A 23,667-nucleotide genomic window follows, 5' to 3' on the forward strand; every position below is an offset into this window, starting at 1 on the left:
TGATACCTCTTATACTTGATCCTGTATTTTGTGTTCCCTGCTGAAGAGTGCCAGCTAGCCACCAGAGGGAAAGGAGAGTGCTTTGCACCTCTCTGGGGTAGAATTGCTACTTGGGTGGTAGTCAACTTCTAGTACAACAGACATTTTCATACCTATTAAAACAACTTTTACTGCACCAAAGGGGAAGGATGCACAAAGGCCGGAACCTGACCTAACATCTTGTCCAGATGGAAACAGCAAGCAAGCTGAATGAGGGAAAGAGAAACTTTTCTGGTGTTACCCTAGTATAAGTATACTAAACTTAGTTTTTATTTCTTCACCCATATCTTTTATTAACTAAAAAAAATGTAATTATATTGTCTCTTTTTAAATGTCATGAATAAATGCGTGTATTTGCATTTCTACTTTACCTTGGCTTAATGTAATTTGAAGTATCTAGATAACATACAAGGAACTTGTTACCTAAGGATGGGATGAAGTTGTAAACCACAGCACTGGCACATCTTAAGTGTCCTGGTTCCCAAGAATATCCTTTGCCATATCCAAAGAGTAATGGAGTGGATCCCCATTTGAGCTGCAGAAAGCAGGAGCTGGCAACCTTGAGGTTAGGAGAGATGAAACTGTCTTCCAGTAGGTGTTGGAGGCTTTTGTATGCAACAAGATGGAGTACATACCGGAATGCCAGGGTCAAAGGGGGAGTGTCACAGTGGCGCTTGAAAGACTGTCCTATGTAAAAATATTCTAACTAGCTCTTTGAACCAAATGGAGGCTTATCAGGGAGCAAATCACAGCATCAGTCATCTTTTTAAGGGTCTCTGAGAGAACACCAGATTGTATCTAAATAACCTAGATATAACAACTTTAAAATCTTTTCAGAGTTTGGAAAGAATCTAACCATTAGAAACAAAAAAATGGACTGCAAGTAATTTTCACCATTTATATTAGAAATTGTAATGATAACAATTACATTTATACATACATGGGAATCTGATCCTAAAGTTGGACAGGAAAGCCATGTGAGCTATGAAGATTTCTAGGGAGGAAAAGAATTCTGCTAAGAATAGTAGATTATACAATGGTAACTCATACATCAGTGTATACTGTGATACATGAAAGAATGTAAACATTAACATATTTGGATAAAGACCAGTGTCATTACATTACTGGAAATGAGGTTATCCAAGCCCCTAAATATTAATAGTTCTATTCATTTTGCTTAGCTTGGTTAGAATCACATCTTCTGAAAAGAAAATCTAATATAGGTTTGGGTTACATTCATGTGAATACTATAAATAGAATTAACTAATTTGTTTTAAAAGGAAAAATAATGCAATTCCTAAAATGCTTTTCATATTTTCTAATGTAATGGGCTATAAAATGTATAATGAAAGAAACCTTTCTTTCAGTTTCTGTGCTGTGCTGGAAGGAAGTGAGAATGATATGAGGTTTGTGTACTGTGCTTCCTGCATCTGCTACATGCTCGATAACTGGTCGGGCATGGATACAAAAAAAGCAGTAGACTACATTAGAAGAAGTATGGTGAGTATTCCCGAAGTGTTATTTCTCAATGCATTTTCAAGTTAATAGCTTTAGTTCTTTACTATGACTAAAAATCTATCTAAAATGTTTGCTGCAAGTTAAATTAAATCTGATCTTTTTTCTTTAAAATTGGATTTAAAATTGAAAGCAAATTTTTAAAAATTGACGCCTGAAGTTCCTACAGCTTTAAAAAATGCATAAGTAAAACATTGCATCACTAAAATCCTCAAATTTCAATGAGCTCTAGTCCCGCTTTTTTAAATCATATACTGAATCAATGGAAAAACTAATTATTGAGATCAAGTCAAACTTATTAAATGTTCCCAGTCCAGTACATCCCCTTACAGTACAGTAAGGATGTACATCTTCTCTGTAATTACATCTTTATTACATCTCTGTAAAAAAGACGAAGAAGTATTCTCAGAATACTTTTGATGCTGTGTTTGTCAGTGAAGCTCCTCCTTTTTGTTTCACTTTACAAAGCATTTTTTCCATCATTTTAAAAATAATTTTTAACAGCAGCTATTTTATAGGGCAGGTAAAGTTCAGTGCCAAATAGTATGCTTAGTATGTTGTTGCTTCTGCCCCCCACCCCGCCAATCTTCAGTTTTTGAAAGGCTGATGCTCTTGCTCCATACTAAACCATTTCTTGTGCTTCAGCATTGTACATACAGTAGTACCCTACATTATGTCTTCATGTACATTAACCATCTTTTGGGTTAGAGACAGATTTCATTTATGCACTTCAATTTTTTTCTGGAATTATGTATCCATTTTCCTTTTTTAGAAAGGCCCAAAAATTGCAGGGCTTTTTTAATGGTTATCTACACTGCTGTCATGGTTTAACCCGGCAGGCAGCTAAACACCCCCCAGTGGGATGCGAGAGAGAATCAGAAAAAAGGTGACACTCATGGGTTGAGATAAAGACAATTTAATAGGACAGAAAAGGAAGGGAAAATAATAATAATAATGATAAAAGAATATACAAAACAAGTGATGCACAATGCAATTGCTCACCACCTGCTGACTGATGCCCAGCCAGTTCCCGAGCAGCAGCTGCACCCCCCCGGCCAACTTCCCCCAGTTTTTTTGTTCAGTATGACGTCATATGGTATGGAATAGCCCTTTGGCCAGTCTGGGTCAGCTGTCCTGGCTGTGCCCCCTCCCAGCTTCTTGTGCACCTCCAGCCTCCTTGCTGGCAGGGCAGTGTGAGAAGCTGAAAAGTCCTTGACCAGTGTAAGCACTGCTCAGCAACAACTAAAACATCAGTGTGTTATCAACATTATTCTCATCCTAAATCCAAAACACAGCACTATACCAGCTACTAGGAAGAAAATTAACTCTATCCCAGCTGAAACCAGGACAACTGCATGTTTTCCCTTTTTGGTGAAGAAATGTTTACCTAATTCCATACTTTTAACATATATCACAACTGAAATGAACTCCATGCTCTTTGATTGAAGAAAAAAGTAATAAAAACTGCCTGTATTGAAACAACACTGATTTGTGCCAAGAGCTTTTTGAGACATATATTCAGAATTTAACTAGATTAAAATGGTGGAATGGTCTGATAATAATTTTGTTAATAGACTGATAAATTGTAATGGCTGTAAGTGATTTCACTCTAAAGTAGCTGGTTTGTGGATTTTTTTCTTTAGTCTTATGATAATGGCCTGGCACAAGGAGCTGGTCTGGAATCTCATGGTAAGAATGTTAACATGTTCTATACCCATTTTTAAGACTGGAATTGAGAAATGCTGTTAGAAGTGCAGGGTATGTCATGCTTTTCCTTCTTTTCTGGTTTTAAGGAAGTGGGAAGAAGAGGAGCAAATCCAAAACATGCCTGAGAATATGATGTCGTCTTCTCTTAGTTCCAGCTTAATATCAGACCAGATGGGCTCTTAATATATCAACTCTGTTATTCTTACCTCACAAATGTTTTGTTTAAAGGTGTTGGCTGTAGTTCTCGTCTCTTGCTGACAGAGCAACCTATTTCTGCATGTACCATTGGTATTCTGTGAATTTATCTGAAGAGATCTTGTGCAACGCACTTGATAGTTTCCAGTTTCAGCAGATATCAGTAAAGCCTAGAAACATCTACTCTGCTAGATTACAGCATCCATTGGGGGCTCAAATCTTGAAGCTGCAGTTAATTTTTGTAAGTAGGTGGTAAGGGATTTTAGGAGCAGTCGCCTCCTCAAGTAGCTCTGGCCCAGAACTTCCTCCTGCCTGGTCGCTGGAGCCTAGCCTGGTGTGGGTGTGCCCAGGGACCCAGGGTCTCTGCCCAGGCTGAGAGACAGGACTGGTGCTTTCCTGCTTGCAGGTTCAACCAGTAGCAAAGTTGAGCAAGACACACACACACAGGACACACACACACATCTTCTCTGTAAAAAAGATGAAGAAGTGTTCTCAGTCCAGTTAATGTACGTCACAGGAAGATTTCTGGCAGACCACTATATACTGGTTAGGAACATAGTTTTCTTCAAATGTTCTTTTTCATAGATTTAAAGTCAGTCTGATTCATACACTGTTCATTGATGACATAAGCCTGCATATTGGAATGAAGAGTATGAACAAAATGTTATACTATCACACTTATATTGCTTTTAATGCCTGAGCTAACCTGTTTAATGTTAACTAATATGTTACTATTCTGCCCTGTGGTATAGCCATACTTTCAGGCCTAAGTTAGAATCATAGAATCATAGAATGGTTTGGGTTGGAAGGGACCTTAAAGATCATCCAGTTCCAACCCCCCTGCCATGGGCAGAGACACCTTCCACTAGACCAGATTGCTCAAAGCCCCATCCAATCTGGCCTTGAACACTTCCAATGATGGGGCATCCACAACTTCTCTGGGCAACCTGTTCCAGTGCCTCACCACCCTCATAGTAAAGAACTTCTTCCTTATATCCAATCTAAATCTACCCTCTCTCAGTTTAAAGCCATTACCCCTTGTCCTATTACTATGCTCCCTTGTAAAAAGTCTATCTCCAGCTTTCTTGTAGGCCCCCTTCAGGTACTGGAAGGCTGCAATAAGGTCTCCCCAGAGCCTTCTCTTCTCCAGGCTAAACAACCCCAACTCTCTCAGCCTGTCCTCATAGGAGAGGTGCTCCAGCCCTCTGATCATCTTCATGGCCCTTCTCTGGACTTGCTCCAACAGGTCCATGTCCTTCTTATGTTGGGGGCCCCAGAGCTGAACACAGTACTCCAGGTAGGGTCTCATGAGAGCGGAGTAGAGGGGAAGAATCTCCTCCCTCGACCTGCTGGTCACACTTCTTTTGATGCAGTTACTATAGGATATGGTCAGTTTATATATTGTGTAGTTCTAAGCAATATTCAGTGTTTAGAATGCCCTACACATGCAGTGTTGATTGTTAAGGGATGTTAGAAGCGGTTGCCTCCTCCAGCAGCTCTGGCCCAGGACTCCTGCCTACCTGGTTGCTGAAGCCCAGCCTGGGGATCCAGGGTCTCTGCCCAGGCTGAGGGACGCAGCTGCCACTTTCCTGTATGCAATTTCAACCAGTAGCAAAGCTGAGCACATATCCCAGAGACACAGAAACACACACAGAGGACACTGACATGGCCAGCTACACAGACTGCCACAGACAAGGTGCTGCCTTCAACAGCACCTACATACAAGACACACATAAACATAAGCGTAGACAGCCAAGTCCCCTTCCTCCTCTTTGGCTGGTGTGGTGGGTTGACCTTGGCTGGCTGTCAGACCCCCACCCAACTGCTCTCTCACTCCCGCTCCTCAGCAGGACAGGGGGAGGAAAATAAGATAGAAAAGCTCATGGGTCAAGATAAGACAGGGAGATCACTTACTGTATTGGGTTCACGTTGCAAGGTTTTGGTAGCAGGGGGGCTGCAGGGGTGGCTTCTGTGAGAAGACATCAGGAGCTGTTCCCATGTTGGACAGAGCCAGTGCCAGCCGGCTCCAAGATGGACCCGCTGCTGGCCAAAGCTGAGCCAATCAGCGATGTTGGTAACGTCTCTGTGATAACATATTTAAGAAAGGGTAAAAAAATGCTGCACAACAGCTGGGAGAGAGGAGTGAGAAAATGTGAGAAAGACAACCCTGCAGACACCAAGGTCAATAGAGAAGGAGGGGGAGGATGTGCTCCAGGTGCTGGAGCAGATTCCCCTGCAGCCCATGGAGGACACCATGCTGGAGCAGGTGGATGTGCCCTGAAGGAAGCTGCATCCTGTGGAGAGCCCACACAGGAGCAGGCTCCTGGCAGGAACTGCAGCCTATGAGGCGGAACCCACACCAGAGCAGGTTTTCTGGCAGGACCTGTGACCCCGCGGGGGACCCACGCTGGAGCAGTCCGTTCCTGAAGGACTGCACCCCGTGGAAAGGACCCAAGCTGGAGCAGTTCGTGAAGAACTGCAGCCCGTGGGAAGGACCCACATTGGAGCAGGGTAAGAGCATGAGGAGGAAGGAGTGGGAGAGGTGAAGCATTATGAACTGACTGTAACCCCCATTCCCCTGTGCTGCTTGGGGCGGGGGAGGAGGTAAAAGAGTTGGGAGTGAAGTTGAGCCTGGGAAGAAGGGAGGGGTGGGGGAAGGTGTTTTTAGATTTGTTCTTATTTCTCACTACCCTACTCTGTTTAACTGGCAATAAATTAAATTAATTTCCCCGAGTCGAGTCTGTTTTGCCCATGATGGTAATTGGTGAGTGATCTCCCTGTCCTTATCTCAACCCACGAGCTTTTCATCTTATTTTCTCCCCTTGTCCTGTTGAGGAAGGGGGTATGATAGAGCAGCTTGGTGGACACCTGTCAGCCAGCCAAGGTCAACCCACCCCACTTACCAGTTACTGTCATGGGCAAAACAGACTTGACTTAGGGAAGATTCATTTAATTTCTTGCCAATTGTTGTGGGTTAACCCCAGTAGGCAGCTAAGCCCCACACCTGCTTACTCACTCCCCCAGCAGTGGGATGGGGGAGAGAATCTGAAGCGTAAATGAGAAAACTCATGGGTTGAGATAAAGACAGTTTAACAGGTAAAGCAAAAGCCGCGCATGCAAGCAAAGCAAAACAAGGAATTCATTCACTACTTCCCATCAGCAGGAAGGTGTTGAGCCGTCTCCAGGAAAGCAGGGCTCTATCATGCGTAACGGTTACTTGGGAAGACAAATGCCATAACTCCGAACGTCCCCCCTTTCCTTCTTTTTCCCCCAGCTTTATATTGCTGAGCGTGACATCATATGGTATGGAATAGCCCTTTGGTCAGTTGGGGTCAGCTGTCCTGGCTGTGCCCCCTCCCAACTTCTTGTGCACCCCCAGCCTCCTCACACGAGGGGGCAGTGTGAGAAACAGAGAAGGCCTTGACTCTAAGCACTGTTCAGCAATAGCTAAAACATGGGTGTGTTATCAACACTGTTTTGATCACAAATCCAAAACACAGCACCATACAAGCTGCTATGAAGAAAATTAACTCTATACCAGCCAAAACCAGTACACCAATTAAAATAGATCTGCTTGGTGAGAAACAAAGACAAAAACTAAAACAGCTTTCCCTCACCTCCCCCTCCCTTCTTCCCAGGCACAACTTCCCTCCTTCATTCCAGAGCCACAGCGGCTCAGGGGGGATGGGGAGTGGGGGGTTACAGACAGTTCATACCACTTAGTCTCTGCCACTCCTTCCTCCTCACACCTTTTCCCTGATCCTGCATTGGTCCTTCCCATGGACTGCAGTCCTTGAGGATAAGACTGCTCCAGTGTGGGTCCTCTACGGGCTGCAGTTCCTGCCAGGAGCATGCACCAGCATGGGCTCTCCACAGGCTGCAGCTTCCTTCAGAGCATATCCACATCTGCTCTGGCATGGTCCTTTCCACTGGCTGAGGGGGAATCTCTGCTCCAGCGCCTGGAGCACCTCCTCCCCCTCCTTCTTCACTGACCTTAGTGTCTGCAGGGTTGTTTCTCATGCTTTTTTTTTTTCTTCCTTCCTCCTCTCTCACAACTGCTGTGCAGTGTTTTTTACCCTTTCTTAAATATGTTATCACAGAGGTGCCACCAGCTTCACTGATTGGCTCAGCTTTGGCCAGTGGTGCGTCCGTTACAGAGCTGGCTGGAACCGATTCTGTCCAGCACAGGGGCAGCCCCTGGTCTCTTCTCACAGAGGCCACCCCTGCAGCCCCCCTGCTACGAAGACCTTGCCACATACAACCAATATACCTGGTAGAGATAGTTCACTAGTGAAGGCACATACACGACATTCTTTAAATTCACAAGCACATGAACATTCCCCAAGTACCAGCGCAGCCCCTTTGTCCGTCTGTGTCACCCGACGCTATGGGGACAGGCAGGTTCTTTTAAGGATCCTTGGTAGAATGAGAATTGGCCACAGGGTTGTAGTTATATTTAGAGCTTTATTATTATATAATGATTTTAGTAATCAGCATAGCTTATTATTACACAGAATTTCTAGCAATTAGCATAGCTTTCCTATTACCTAAAATTTCAGTTACCTAGACTTTTCAGTCACCTGGACCCTCTGCAGATCAGGTCAAATTCTTAATAATCAGCACACAATACAATAATTATAATCTAGACTCTTACTTTAAAAAAGTACACGAGTCATTCACTCAGTCCTCGGAGGAAGAAGATCGATGGAGGCAGTGTCACGGTACTCTAGCCAACAGTGAAGTTGCTCCCGTTTCCCCCTCCATCAAGTTGTAGGCATCCCCTGTATCACACCAGGAAGCATGAAGGCCTTAGCAGACTGGCTGCTGTTGGATCTCCTTCAAAAACCTTTTGGATAAGCTAATATATTTATACCTCTCAGTCTGGGAGTTTAGTCTTTACCATTTCCATGAGTTAGTGGATTCTGAAGAGGCTGCCAGACAATCAATATGCAAGAATTTTGTCTGCAGGAGACAGCAAGCTGCAGGTGGCAATAGCTGCATAATGATCTTTATCTCTTCCTGTTGCTCTCCCTTTGACCTAATGGTGCTTCTCCCAGCATACATCAGGCCTTAGCATGAGCTATATGTTAGCCAAAATCTGAGCAAGAGTTGAGTGAACAGTCACAGGAGGCATCCCTGACCACTGGGGGATCATGAGTTTTGCCATCCAGAATATCTCATGTGCTGTTACGCTTCCCTGTTCCATAACGGGTGTTACCATATCCTGGCAACAATGCTGGTGTCAGGAGCAGGGGGTACTGGTCACACTCTGGTAGCATTGTCCTCTTACTTGCTTCATGGGTCTTCTACTCGCCAACTCGTCCAGCTTGATGCTTGCTAGCAAACATGCACGCACTCACACACTTGTCCCACAGGCACTCCACATTGGCAAGTTCCCCTTGAATACCAGCACAGTCCCTCTGCCTTATACTGCTGCCCAGACCCAGGGCTTCCTACTTGCCGGCTAGTCCAGCTTGAAGTTTGCTAGTGAATACACATGCACACCCCATGCACCACCAGATTTGGGGAAATACAGACACTCACCCCCCCTCCAGCAGCCAGCACCAGGCACATGGACTGTGACCTGCAGTCCTGCTCCAGCCACTGGCGCTGAGCCCCTCACTCGCTTCACTAAGTCTGGTCCCTCCCAGTAGCTGCTTTTTTGGGATACACCTCATTCTCACCCCAGTGGCTGGTGGTCAAGACCCCCACCCACTCCAGTAGCTGACACCATAGCCCAGGGGCACCTACAGCCCTGGTCTGACTCCTCCAGTAGCTGGCACCAAATCCACTCACACAGGTCTCCCCAGTAGCTGACACTTAGTCCTTGCAGCACACATGCACATGGGATACAGAGAGAGAGTTTACGCAGAGAGATAGTTAAGAAAGGATTTAATAAGAAGATAGGACAGACTGCAGTGATCAGGCGCAGGGCTCAGTCAGACAATTGTATTGACTGGTGCCATTTTAGATGTGACCAGTCCTTTTTATACCCTTTTCTGGCTACTCCCCCTGCACATACCCTCATCTGTTTGCATAGTTTCACCGACCTCCCCTCCAACATCCTGGACCCTCAGCTTTGCATCCTTATCAGTTGCAAAGTCCAAGTTTGCCTGTGGTTTCTTGATAGCCCATCAATTAGTGTGACTGACCAGGTTTGTTTCCTGTCTTTGTCTCCATTATGTTTGCCTGTCAGGTTTGTGTCTCTATGGTTTTTTTACGACTTCCCCCTTTTCCTCATTTGATAAGGTCCTTGATCAGTTAATCTTAATGAAATAAATATTCCCACACTCCGTATATCCTTACCAATTAGTGTGACTGACCTGGTTTGGTTCTCGTCACTGCTTCCCTTATTGTTTGTTGGTCAGGTTTGTGTCTCTGTATTTTAGGGCTTCCCCCTTTTTCTTAATATCCCTGTTACTGAAAATAGTAATCAAGAAAACTCTCCAAACCAAATGATAGTTTAGAAAGCCGACAATGGTTTATTGCAGCGCTGGGTGCATGGGGGATCTCTCCTCCTAACATGCACACCAAACAAGACTTCCACGATACGTTTATACACAAAAACTGCAAAGCTCATTCTCTTTACAATGATTGGTTAGTAATTTGCATGAGATTATGGACAAGTTTCTAAAGCCTCAATCGTCCAAAACTGGTTTTAGGCAGACGTAATCATTCCTCCCTCCCCATCTCATTGTTTCAGTTCCTTCTTATCACATCCTGCTTTCAGTCTGTCAGGCTTTACAACCCAGGAGATACTACTATTGAGACCTTTGACATGCAGGCTCCTTTATCTTACAAAGTTTATACCTTACAAAATTTACACAAAAGGACAAGAGGGGCCTGATCTTTTACTAAATTGTTTAAGTCTTTGGTATCATCCCTTTTTACGTTTGTCAGGGATGAGTGGTTAGGCCGCTTAAAGAATCACCATCAAAGATATTTGCAAATAGTGATTTTAATAGAAATCTATAAAAGTGTGATTTAACAGAGTTTGATGGCAAGGTTCACTCTATTACTATTAAATGAATTAATATATATATAAAGAGAAAGAGGAAATTGAGTTTGAAGAAAATACAAGGAGGAAAAGGGGGCACTCCCGTTGAGTCACGAGGTTCAGAATGGACCCCCTTGCTTTCTAAACTCCTTCTCAGAGAGGAGCCTAGGTGCGGCTGGATCCAATCCTAGTCTCAGACTTGGTCAATGGTTTATGTCTAAGGATTATATATGTTTAGCAGCAGTTTATGGGTTTTTTGCAGCAAGGAGAAAATCCCAAGAATTTAGTAATAACTAATCATTGATTAATCTAGCATCTACAAAGTGATTAAATGAGGTTTGCTACAATATTTGAATCGATTCACACACACACACAATCACACAATAGGCCTAAATACTCATTATATGTGCAGATGAAGGTACCTATTGAAATATGTGCAGATAAAGGCACCAATAAAAATTCCCCCTGGGTTTAGTGAAATACTCACTTTAAATGACTGTCTCAACAGGTGAAAGTTGAACCTCAAGGAGCAAAGAGCACCAGAGATCAGCTCAGGTCCTGTTGCCAGGCCTCCGTATGCAAACTTAAGAGTTCGCAGCTCTGAGAGGTGTCCCACTCAGAGGGAGATTCTGATGCAGCCCGCTGCGGTCCAGGAGAGCTCAAAGGGTCTCACTTGGCATGGCTGTTTATAGGGTCACGAGATGATTGACTTTAGGCATCAGTAAATTTCCATCCTACTTTCACAACCCGTGTTGGAAATTACTAAAGTTCTCAAAAATTCCAGTGATGCTGGTACAGATCCTCCTGAGTTACAACCCAGATAAGATAGGCCCCAAGGCTGTCGGAGGCGGCTGGTACAGACGAAAAATATGTTCCAAGGTTGTCAGAGCTGCCTCCCTGGTACAGACAGTGCTGCTCCCACCTTAGCCATGTAAGAGTTTCTGATATGGTCGAGGGACGCTTAACTGCCAAACTTGTTACACAAAGGCCAAGTTTTGATGGGAGTTACTGAGATTGTAAAGCAGCTTCGCTTCCCATGCTCTGCCAGGTGCACAAGAAAAGGGGGGGGAATGCACCACCACAGCACTGAAAAGGCCTTTGACCAGATACCCTTAAAGGAACAGACTCTCCTTCCACATACCATTACAATACTGGCACTCACACAGATATGAACAGCACAGACAACCTGATGCTGTTCCTCATCTGCAGTTGATCAAGATAGTCAGTCCATCCAGCAGCTGGCCCCTAGACCCCTGGCAAAATTGAAAAACTTTGAAAAAGTATATAAAACTTTATACCCCTACATATTTTCAAATGTAGTTAAATAAGTTGCTGTAGAATGCTAGTGATAACAAATATCATTACTTCAGTATCCTTCCTGCATTTCAGCATCAGAATGAAAAATAATCCTAGATTTCATGGGGTTTTCTAGTGCCATAATAGTGTAACAGTGGATCTTGGTCCTCATGCCTTGTATCAACAGCTTACTTCCAGGCTGTAATTATATAATTACAGGTAATAGAATGAGCTTTGATGGGTTTTTAAAAGTTATAGCAATGATACACAGACAGAGAATTTGAGTTTCTCTTCTAATTTCAAATTTTACCTTGCAGTTTCCTTGACAATAAAAAAATTCCTTAGAAGCATAATTTGTGTGTTTGGTACAACCATGGGAATCCTCCAGTTTTTTCATAGCATTAACCATGTCTTTTGGGTTTTGTGGTTTGTTGTTGGTTTTTTTTTTTTTTTGCTTACTGCTTGTCAGATACTTACCCTTCAGTTTATTTTTCTTTTCTGGGGAGTTGTGTCTGTGACTGCCTTTGGCATCTCTGCTTCAGTCTGGTAGTCTGATTGCTGGTTTCCCATTAGCTTTCTTGTGCAAGTAACATATCAAGAAATGTCTTCTGTTGCATTACCATTTACTCATTCCTGTTGTACTCTTTTTAGAAATCCATTGGTTTAATTTATATTATCCTAATTAAAATTCTGATTGAGATCACACAGGCTTCAGTGAAAATCTGAGTATTTTAAAACATTGCATAAACAACTGTTTCCTCATAGGTGGCTCTACATTTTGTGGTATTGCATCACTGTGTTTGATGGGTAAACTGGAGGAAGTTTTTTCAGAAAAAGAACTGAACAGGATAAGAAGGTGGTGTATAATGAGACAACAGAATGGCTACCATGGACGACCCAACAAACCTGTAGACACCTGCTATTCCTTTTGGGTGGGAGCAACTTTGAAGGTAGTGTACAGAAAACCTACAGGATAGTTATTGACTTGTTTTGATTTCTTTAACCATCTTGTTTTACTTGGAAGAATTACATATTTGTAATGTACAAAGTACAAAGTGCAAGTACAAGAATATGCAAAAATCACTGTAAAGGTTTTTCAACTTGGAAAAAATGCAGGATAAGGAGGTTTAACAGATTAGGGCTATATTGCACTACTTATCTATGTAAATAGACATTATATTTTAATATTTAAAAATATACTCAAGTTTAGTATATTACTGTAACATTCTAACTTCTTTTCAGCTCTTGAACATATTCCAATATACAAATTTTGAGAGAAACCGAAATTACATCCTGTCAACTCAAGATCGTCTTGTTGGTGGATTTGCCAAGTGGCCAGATAGCCATCCAGGTAAATTTACTTCTCAAAATTATGGTGAGTGTCTTTTAAGCTACAAATATATTCCAACGGTCAAACATCCGAGAGGTGTAAGAGAGGGTTTTTTTTTTTCCCAGTCTCCTTCAAATAACAGAAAAAAATAAACCTTAAAATATGAGATTTTCATGATTTAGAGGGAAAGAGAGAGAGTTTTTCCTTGTTCAGCATCAGAGCAAGTGAGATGCTGTCATTTAGACTATCACCAAAACAGTATCACTGTCTGTTTAGAGCTGGACAAGCTTTTCCATATGTGTTTAACCATTCTAATTAAAAATCATACTGTGCAGTGGGTATCTTCGTAAAGGGTCCGAGTAAAATATTTCAGAATGTTTATTTCCTTAAGAAATTAGTCCTTTGAGCTTATTCAGAAATCTTTGATGTATTTAAAAATACTCAACTCAAACTTTAGATAGTTACATATTATGATTTACAGATTGTAATTACACATAGAAATCATATCAATATATCTGAAATAGTTATTGGTTGCATTTTGGAAGTGGAAACTGATAATTTGAAAAGATGCTAGAATTCAAAGGAGATACTGTAAAGATATGAAAACAAACTTTGTGCCCGTAGTAATGTTCAGTGGCATTGTGTACAGAGAAGATAAACAGTCCATAAACTCACCAAAGAAGATAAAAACATAGTTATAATAAAGGAGGAGACTGTTCAGAATCTGCACAGAGATATTTCAGCATGGCATCATTTGATTTTGAAGAACAGTTGACAATTTGTCAGAGTGGACCCACACTGATAATATAGTGCTCATGACATGCTTCCCCCCCCGAAAACCAGTTTAGGATTCCTGATGACTAGCTATATTTGGTGTACATTATGTAGTCCAATCAGTATCACTTCGAGGAAATATTTCTGTTTATCTTGATGAACTGTTTACTTAGGAGGTTAGGAAGAAAAACAGTATGTTTAAAACCCCAATCATGTAAAAAGTTCCTCAACCTGTCTTTTAAAATAGTTTGAGATAAGATTTGAGGAAGGCAAGACTACTAATAAAGCTGTTTGCTTTGATTTGTATGGTGTTCTTGCCCATACACTACTGTTTCCTATAAAGCAAGCTTTTCCTGTCTCTTAAACTTTCTTTTGAGAGTAAGCTACTTTTTAACTTGAATGCTCTAGCTGGCCACAGAAATGGAACAAGAAGATTGAACTGGAGTATTAAGGATTAACTAGATTGTTGCTTTATGAATGTACAGAAGTTTTGCTGGTATGCCAGATTTTTTCTAGCTCCGACAATGTATAGAATATGTCTTATAAGATTTCTGGGGAAAACTTGTTTGGTGTTTTCTTTGGTACTGTTGAATTTTAATGGTGTAGGATTTTTACAGAAAAAAAAAATCAGTTTATACTTTTGTGATAGGTGGGTTTATTGCAGCATTCTTTCCTCAGGCGGATGGTGACATACATCTGTGTTCATGTTTTGAAGAAAAATAGTTAAAAAGTTAATGCAGTTCTAATCTGAAGAATGACTGTAAATGCAGCATATTTTATTTTTTTTTAATGGATCTGTAGTTTCAATGCCATATATACACAGCTGAGCTTCCTACAAGATCAGTCTACTATCTGAAAGCCAAGCTGTCTTTTTGAACGCACTAAAGATTTCCCACTTTATTAATGTGAAGTGTATGTGCAGCTCCATTGTTTTCAGAAGCCTACTGATGGTTAAATGTACACAGTCCTCTTGACTTCCATGTAAATGCAAAATGTGAAGATAACGAGACTGGTATGGGTCATCTCACAAATGAGTTAATAGTTCTGTTGAGGTCGAATAAGGACAGAAATGATTCTTTCTCCTTGAAGCATTTAGCTTTTGTAACGCTGAGAATAGTGGCCTCAGTTTGGTTTTGCTGCAAAACTCAGATGTGACAGAATATGCCAGGGAAAGGTTGCAAAATAAGCAAATGTAATTTTTTCATAGGTGCTTTCTAAAATAGATTCAGAATTTGAACACTTCTGTAGCTCCTACTTTATGCAAAAAGCTCTGTTTAAATATTACATGGACTACAAAAATTACAAGTAACTTTTCACAACTGATGATTCAGGAAAATATTATTTTGTAGTCCTGATGTTCCCATGCTAAAAGATGTTAATAAGTTGTTGGTTTTAGAGGTAGCAGTGTTTCTTGATTTAAAATAGTAAGTGTTTGTACCAGTGTGCTTGTTGAGCAGTGATCTTTTAGAAAACTATGTCTTGCCTTTGAAAATCAATCTGAAAAGTCAAGTGTCTTTTAAATGCTAGTAATCCTCTAGAATCATGAGCATACCAAAGTGAACTGCGAAAAGGCTATTGTTTAGTTTTTAGTAGTCTCTACAGGTAAGCATCTGCATAGGGTTGTCAAATGCAGGAAAGGCTATCAGAAGTTTCCTGAAAAAAAGCAGTTAGATCTGCTATCTTATGTTAATGCTACTTATTGCAAATATTAAAACCCCAAACATTAGGGTTCTACAGAGCTGGGGATTTTTTTAGAACACATACCTAAGTCATTAATCTTTTTCTAGATTTGAGCATAAATCATTATAAGATTTAAATAAATTTAGATAAATTTCTCTTAAACTGCTAGATGTACTGCTGATGCATCTCACTTGATATCTAATACAAAAGAATTGGAAACGTGTGAATTACAGGTGATGCAAAAGAAAGATTAAAAGATCTAACATGATAAAAAGAGGGAGAGGATGAAAATGAGTGTGCACATTTACTGAATGTAAAACACTGAAGTGAGATTTGCACTAGTAGAAGTATAAATCCACCTTGTATTTTTTTTTGTTTTTAAGACAGCTGCTCAGTAGTTGTGAGATTGTGTACTGCCATGTATTTGTGAGTTGCTCATGAAACAAAACATTTGGACCTATGTTTTTCAGCCTTGAAAAGCCTTGCATTTTTTATAGCTTTAAAGAGAGGAGTACACAGGCTGCATAGGTGTGTTATGGCTACAATGGAGTTGTGTATTAAGTTGATATGGATTTGCACAAGTGTAGAACTTTGTGGTTAAACTCACCAAATATCCCTATATAGCTAATTAGGTTTGTATATGGATTTTAGTGAGTATCAATGCAGCTTCCCACAGGAGTTAATATACTATATTTCCTGAAGTTGAGCTTTCCTTGCCTGACATGCTTTCTGCAAGGTCAATAGGGACTATATCTACTGAACGTGCTTTTGTCTGCATGTTAATGTTGATAGGCAGAAGCCATCTTTCAGAGAAGGTATCTGGCTAGCGAGACTCTAGCCATATAACTTCTTGTAATATCATTTTAGTCAGACATGAAATTAGTGATACCTCGAAAAGATTACCAAGTGTTGAGAATTTGGAAGGGACACATTAAGGTTGCATCCTCTTTCCATCTTTAGGCTGTGATTTCTTGGGAGGATAAGCCAACCTAATGGATTATTGTTGACCAGAGGGGGCAGGCTCACTCCTCTTCCTCCCAGCTTCCTAAAGTACAGCTGCATGTCCTTTCCCCTTTTTTGCACTAGATTTGGTGTATATTGAACATTTCTGCAAACCAGTTTAATTTGCTGAAATGTCAGAAAGCTGTCCAATTTTTCCTGCTCGGGTTAGTTTTCTTCCATGTTTTCTGAATTACTTTAAGCCATGGAGGGTGTTGAGCAATCTCTAGTGCTGGTATAAGACAGGCAGCAGGAGAGCTGTGGGATGGGGAAATAAGAGCATCTCATCTCTGCTGATCTTCATTAATTCATATCCTTAGGGTATTTTCTCTGGAAGGGGGGGGATTAGGGAAAGTGACGATTTTTTTCATACTTCTAAATCTTGCTGTTTGGCTACTGGTGCTAATTTTGGTGTTTCAATAGTCAGCTGTCCACTAAGTAGCCAGCTATCCACCTGACCTTTCATTTGCAAAAAAAATTCCTTCACGTTGCAGGGGACGGGGAGAGAAGATTTACTCTGTTGAAGGAAATGTATTTACAGCTGTTTTGCTGTTTGGCCTGAGAATTCAGAAGAAATTAAGTAGTGGGCAAGAATTGTTATAAACTAAAACAGACTCTAGTCTTAGAGATTGCACACCATCATTTCATGCTGGAGGGTTTGGGCAGAAATTATTTTCTTGTTTCAAATCCTAAGTTTAAAATGTAGCATCTGTTTGTTTTCCTTGGTTGTAATTATTCAGGGGTTTTGGAATCCAGGAAGAGTTGGCTGTTACAGCCTGACAGAAACATAATTTTCTTTTTCATTTTCCGTCCTGCTTTCAGATGCTTTACATGCCTACTTTGGGATTTGTGGCTTGTCGTTAATTGGAGAAACTGGTATTTGCAAAGTTCATCCTGCCCTGAATATAAGCACAAGAACCTCAGAGCACCTTCACCACCTCCATCAGATCTGGAAAACAAGAACTCTAAACAGTGTTCAGATGACACACACAGCTCTACATGAATGATTTAGACTTGATTTTTAGTTCTGATAGCATAATTGTAGCCCAAGGTTAAAAGCCATGTATAACCAGCGTGCTCTTTTAAGTGCTGAAGTCATACAATCAGATCTGTGTTGCTGGCATCATTTTGATAGGTAATTGCCTCCAGACAGTTATTCTGCACTGGGGAAAAAGGAAATATTTTGGATATATAGAAGTTTGTCACCACAGATGGTAAATAGATCTTCAAATGGCTTTACTTCTAAGAAATACCTTGAGGCAACTGAATTTAAGTTTTATTTTTTATTTTTAAAATTCATGCATACTGTGTCAAAATATATAATGGGAAAGTATTTTCAAAATCTGTTTACATATCATAGAGTATAGCACAGAACCTTGAAATTCTTTATGACCTTAATGTTTGACATATTTTTGGGTAAAGAATCTCCCATATTAACTCTCAGTTAAAAGTTACCTTTTATCATCTACTTTCAGATTCCATAAACTTCATTTGTTTTTTTTAAAGTAGATACAAATAAAATTATTTTATTCAATATACTGGACTTTTAAAGTTGTGTGGCCTTACTAAATGGATTTCATAATTCTACTGAGTAGCTTCTACACAGCTGCAGTGAATCGTTAGCCAGATACAGTGTTTTGCACTGAAATATTCTCTTCATGGGATATTAATGAGGGTGCAGTGTACTGATGTATAGCATTAAAAGATATTCAGCATAGAATAGCTGTGTGTGAGAGAAGCATTAGAACCTGTTTCTGAAGTCAAGCCTTTGCAATACATTAAAACTATACAACTGTACTTTGATTTTTTTGGATATTTTTCTCTTTTAGCGTGAAATAATTCTGAGTTTCTTAATGCTTCTGTGTAAAGAATGAAACATTGGGCTTTAAGATAAGTTGGTAGTGTTTTACTCAGATGATGAACATTCTCAGCTTATTTAGTAGCAGTGCCTTACTTTGTGTGCTTGAAATGCTGCTGTGGTGGGTTGACCTTGGCTGACCACCAGGTGCCTACCAAGCCACTCTCTCACTCCCCCTCCTCAGCAGGACAGGGGAGAAAATAAGATTAAAAACTTGTGGGTCGAGATAAAGGCAGCTTAATGAAAAAGAAGCAAAGGCCACACACAGAAGCAATGCAAGAAAAAGGAGATTTATTCTCTACTTGCCATCAGCAGGCAATGTCCAGCCACTTCCTGGGAATTAGGGCCTCAGTATGTGTAGCAGCTGCTTCAGAAGACAAATGCCTTAATAACGAATGCCCCCTCTCCTCCTCCTTTCTCTTAGCTTTTATTGCTGAGTGTGGTGTCATATGGTATGGAATATCTCTTTGGTCGGCTTGGGTCAGCTGTCCTGGCTATGACCCCTCCCAAACTCTTGCCCACCCCCTGCCTACTTGCCTTTGGGGGCGGGGTGTGTGTGTCGGGGTGGTGGTGGAGAGACAGCCCTGATGCTGTGGGAGCACTGCTCAGCAGTAGCCAAAGCACTGGTATGTTATCAACACCTTTCTAGCTACAAATACAGAGCACAGCACTATGAGGGCTGCTATAGGGAAAGTTAACTCCATCCCAGCCAGTCCCAATACAATCTCCACCCCTTATTCGGTACCATTTGTGTCATGCTCAGGTCCCACATAATTTGATACATTTACATATCTTCTAACCATCCCATTGTATCTATTTCTCATTCCTGAAATCCCCTCTTACCAACACTTACAACTTATACTACAGACTTAAACCATCTTTATACCCAACATACATACAGATTTATACATTCTCATTAACTACTATCCCCTGTCCCTTAACAGATAGGTAGATCTTATTTCCCCATTCTGTGGGCCTCTGCCACTCCCCAAAATGTCCATAAGAACAAGCTATGACTTGAGCCCCATCTGTCAAGGTGGTCGCTCAGGACAGGAGAAGCAGCATGTTCGATTCTTGGGCGCCAACACCAGCTTGGTTTTGGTCATCGCTGCACTCACCCGGTTCTTTGCGAAGCTCACTCTTTGTTGGTTCAGATAGTTCCTGCTACATTACTTCCTGCAACATACAACTCTCATCACAGATTATTTTTCCCCCAAGGTTAAATCTCCTTGAGGTACACACCGGATCTCCACATCCTTCCGCATCACCCACCAAGTACACGCATGTCCTTGAGCGAAGACAGTCCCACAAATGGGCTTGCCTTTTCCCAAGGGAGGAGCAACCCACAATGCCTTCCCCAGCCACTTCCCTACATGCACTACGGGGACCTTATCTCCTCCCACAGGATGTAGGGGTTTTGTTTGGGCAGGACCAGGACGGTTAGCAGATCCTCTGGTGTTAACCAGCCAAGTGGCTTCTGCTAAATTTATATCCCAGTGCTTCCATGCCCCAGCGCCCAACGCTCTCAGCAAAGTCTTTAACAGTCCATTATATCTCTCAATCCTTCCAAAGGCTTGTGGGAGATAGGGGATGTGATACATTCAATCAATGCTATGTTTCTTGGCTGAGGAGTTTATGAGGTTATTTCAGAAATGAGTCCTATTGTCTGATTCAATTCTTTCTGGGGTACCATGTCGCCATAAAACTTGCCTTTCAAGTCCCAAGATGGTGTTTCGGGCAGTGGCATGGTTTACAGGGTACGCTTCTAGCCAATCGGTAGTTGCTTCCACCATGGTGAGTATGTAGCGCTTGCCTTGGCGTGTTCGTGGCAGTGGTCCAATATAGTCAATTTGCCATATTGAAAACCCAACCACCACCCTCTATTCCATGGAGACTTTACTGGTGTGGCTCACTTGACTGTGGCACGTTTCACATTCATGGGTGACCTGTGTGATGGCCTCCATGGTCAGGTCCACCCTTTGATCACGAGCCCATCTGTATGTTGCATCTCTCCCTAGATGTCCCGATGTTTCGTGGGCCCACCGAGCTACAAATAGCTCACCCTTATGCTCCCAGTCCAGGTCCACCTGAGCTACTTCAATTTTGACAGCCTTGTCTACCTGTTCATTGTTTCAATGTTCTTCAGTGGCGCGGTTCTTGGGCATGTGAGCAGCTACATGACGTACCTTTAGAGTGATGTTTTCTACCCGGGCATTAGCCACCATCCATGAGTCAGTATAGAGATAGAGTACCGGCCACTTTTCTCGTTCAGCACTCTCCAGGGCCAGATGGATGGCTTTTACTTCTGCAAACTGACTTGACTCACTTTCTCCTTCAATGGCTTCAACGACTTGTCGTGTAGGACTCCACACAGCAGCTTTCCACTTCCGATGGTTTCCTACAACACGACAGAATCCATCAGTAAACAGACCATAACGCCTTTCATCTTCTGATATCTAATTATATGGTGGTGCCTCTTGGGCACGAGCCATCTCCTCAGGCGATGCTCTGAAATCTCTGCCTTCTGGCCAGTCCATGATCTCTTCCAGGATTCCTGGGCAGTTGGATTTCCCCAGTCGAGCTTGTTGCGTGATCAACGCTATCCACTTACTCCATGTAGCGCTGGTTGCGTGATGTGTAGAGGGGATGTTTCCTTTGAACATCCAGTGTAGCACAGGCAATCGCGGTGCCAAGAGGAGCTGTGCTTCTGTACCAACAACTTCTGAAGCAGCTTGAACCCCCTCATTTGCTGCTAGTATCTCTTTTTCAGTCGGGGTGCAGTGTGCCTCGGATCCTCAATACCCCTGGCTCCAAAACCCTAGAGGTCGACCTCGATTTTCTCCCGATGTTTTCTGCCAGAGGCTCCAGGTGAGGCCATGCTCCCTGTCTGCAGTGCAGAGCACATTTTGCACAGCTGGCCCTGTACGGACAGGCCCAAGAGCTACCACACGAGCTATCTCCTGTTTGATCTGCTCAAAGGCTTGTTGTTGCTCAAGGCCCCACTCAAAATAGTTCTTCTTTTGGGTTACTCGATAGAGAGGACTCACAAGCTGACTATAACCTGGAATATGCATTCTCCAGAATCCCACAAGGCCTAGGAAAGCTTGCGTTTCTTTCTTGTTAGCTGGTGGGGACATAGTTGTTATTGATCACATCCATAGAGATGTGATGACGTCCATCCTGCCATTTTACTCCCAAGAACTGGATCTCCTGTGCAGGTCCTTTGACCTTGCTTCATTTCATGGCGAAATCAGCTTTCAGAAGGATCTGGATTATTCTTTTCCCTTCTCAAACACTTTGTCTGCTTTGTTGCCCCACACGATGATGTCATCGATGTATTGCAGATGTTCAGGGGCATCACCCTGTTCCAGTGCAGTCTGGATCAGTCCATGGCAAATGGTAGGGCACCTGGGGCAGTCGATTCCAGGTGTACTGGACGCCCCTCCAAGTGAAAGCAAACTGTGGCCTGCACTCTGCTGCCAAAGGGATTGAGAAAAACGCATTAGCGATATCAATTGTGGCACACCACTTGGCTGCCTTTGACTCCAGTTCATGTTGGAGCTCTAGCATGTCCAGTATGGCAGCACTCAGTGGTGGCGTGACTTCGTTCAGGCCACGGTAGTCCACTGTTAGCCTCCACCCTCCATCAGACTTTAGCACTGGCCATATGGGACTATTAAAGGGTGAGCGAGTCTTGCTGATCACTCCTTGGCTCTCCAAGTGATGAACCAGCTCATGGATGGGAGCCAGGGAGTCTCGGTTTGTGTGATATTGTCGCCGGTGCACCGTCATGGTAGCAGTCGGCGCCTGCTGTTCTTTGACCCTCAGCAACCCCACAACAGAGGGATTCACCGAGAGGCCAGACAGGGTAGACAGATGTTTAATCTTCTCTGTATTCACGGTGGCTACACCAAAAGCCCATCGATACCCTTTTGCGTCCTTGAAGTACCTTCTCCTGAGGTAGTCTATGCCAAGGATACACGGGGCCTCCAGGCCAGTCACAATAGGGTGCTTTTGCCACTTGTCCCCTCAGCCTCTAATAGAGACAACTGTTGGGATCCCCCTGTCACTCCAGAGATCCAGATAGGTTCCGTGCCCCTGTACCCTGATGGCACCAGCGTACACTGTGTACCAGTGTTTACCAAAGCCTTATACTTCTGTGGGTCCAATATGCCAGGCCTTCGAATCCACACAGTCCAGTAAAACCGTTTGGCCCTTTCCTCCTCCTGGCTGAAGGCAGGGACCCTCTATTCCTGTTCGTGGTCGGAGTATTCACTGTCTGATCCTTGCAGTGCCAGACCAGAGGTCCCTTCACCAGAATCAAGGGAGGCGATCTCAGTCCTTCTTCTGCATCTGAGGATCGCTGATTGCCGCCTTGTGTCTCTAGAGCAACTAAGTTGACAGCCTTCTTGGGTGCCCCCTTCTTAGCAGCTGTCTCCCCACTCAGTTCGCATACATGGGCTTCTGGCTTAAAGGCGGGCTCACCATCCCACTTCCTCATGTCCTCTCCCTGGTCACGCAGGAAGAACCAGAGAGTGCCATGTGGCATACGCCTGGGGCTTCCCTTTCCCTCTGACCGGGGCAGGAGGAGACTGGCTCCATGGGCACCCCTGGCAGCCGAGGTGCTGGCGCATGGGGACAAGGAGGTTTTCTTCAAAATTTTGGAGTCAGGAAGAGGCTCTCCCCACAGTTGGTGTATCTGAATCTGGGCAATACATTGTTGCCAGGCTGTTGGAATATGACGCTGGGGCATTTTGGACCACCTCCCTCCACTTGGTCCATATACACAGGACGTCATCTGGCTCTTTGGAGACTTTGTCGTTGTCTAGGTCACTGTAGATGACTTCCAGCACCGCTAATTCTCTCACGTACTGGATGCCTTCCTCAGCAGTAGTCCACTTCCCTTGGTAATTTGCAAGATCTTCCTCGAATGGATATCTTGCCCTCACACTTGACAGGAGCCACCTCCAGATACTGTGAATTGTTGTCTCTTTTCTAATTCCTCTCTCAGTTCCCCGGTTTCTAGCAAGGGATACCAGCTGTTGGGCTTCCTTACCTTCTAATTGCTGACTGTTGGCCCCGCTGTCCCAGCATCGGAGCAGCCAGGCAGCAATTTGCTCACCTGGCTGGCAGCTGTAATCTTTCTGCATGTCTCAAAGTTGTCTCAAGGTCAGGGACTGGGCAGTTTCCACCTCTTGTGTGATTTCTCTCACTTCTTCCTCCCGTTTTTTTGCTGAAGGACCTGCTTCCTGATCAGACCCTACTTCCCCCTCCTCC

The 23,667-nt window shown here is 42.8% G+C and overlaps 1 protein-coding gene across 1 annotated transcript in view; it reads left to right on the forward strand.

Moving 5' to 3' along the window:
- The window catches only part of LOC104017295 (geranylgeranyl transferase type-1 subunit beta-like), a 69,402-nt gene extending 50,626 nt beyond the window's left edge, over positions 1 to 18,776 (forward strand). Inside the window, 6 exon segments of the mRNA XM_087762685.1 lie at positions 1,407 to 1,539; positions 3,198 to 3,243; positions 12,515 to 12,699; positions 12,992 to 13,100; positions 17,355 to 17,492; positions 17,495 to 18,776. Coding sequence (XP_087618811.1) covers positions 1,407 to 1,539; positions 3,198 to 3,243; positions 12,515 to 12,699; positions 12,992 to 13,100; positions 17,355 to 17,492; positions 17,495 to 17,535 — 652 coding nt within the window. The 3' untranslated portion in view covers positions 17,536 to 18,776.
- The last annotated feature ends 4,891 nt before the right edge of the window (positions 18,777 to 23,667 follow it).

Source organism: Nipponia nippon, unplaced genomic scaffold (genome assembly GCF_047370975.1).
Source record: "Nipponia nippon isolate SJK-2023a ecotype South Korea unplaced genomic scaffold, ASM4737097v1 scaffold_27, whole genome shotgun sequence".
Classification (NCBI taxonomy): Eukaryota; Metazoa; Chordata; class Aves; order Pelecaniformes; family Threskiornithidae; genus Nipponia; species Nipponia nippon.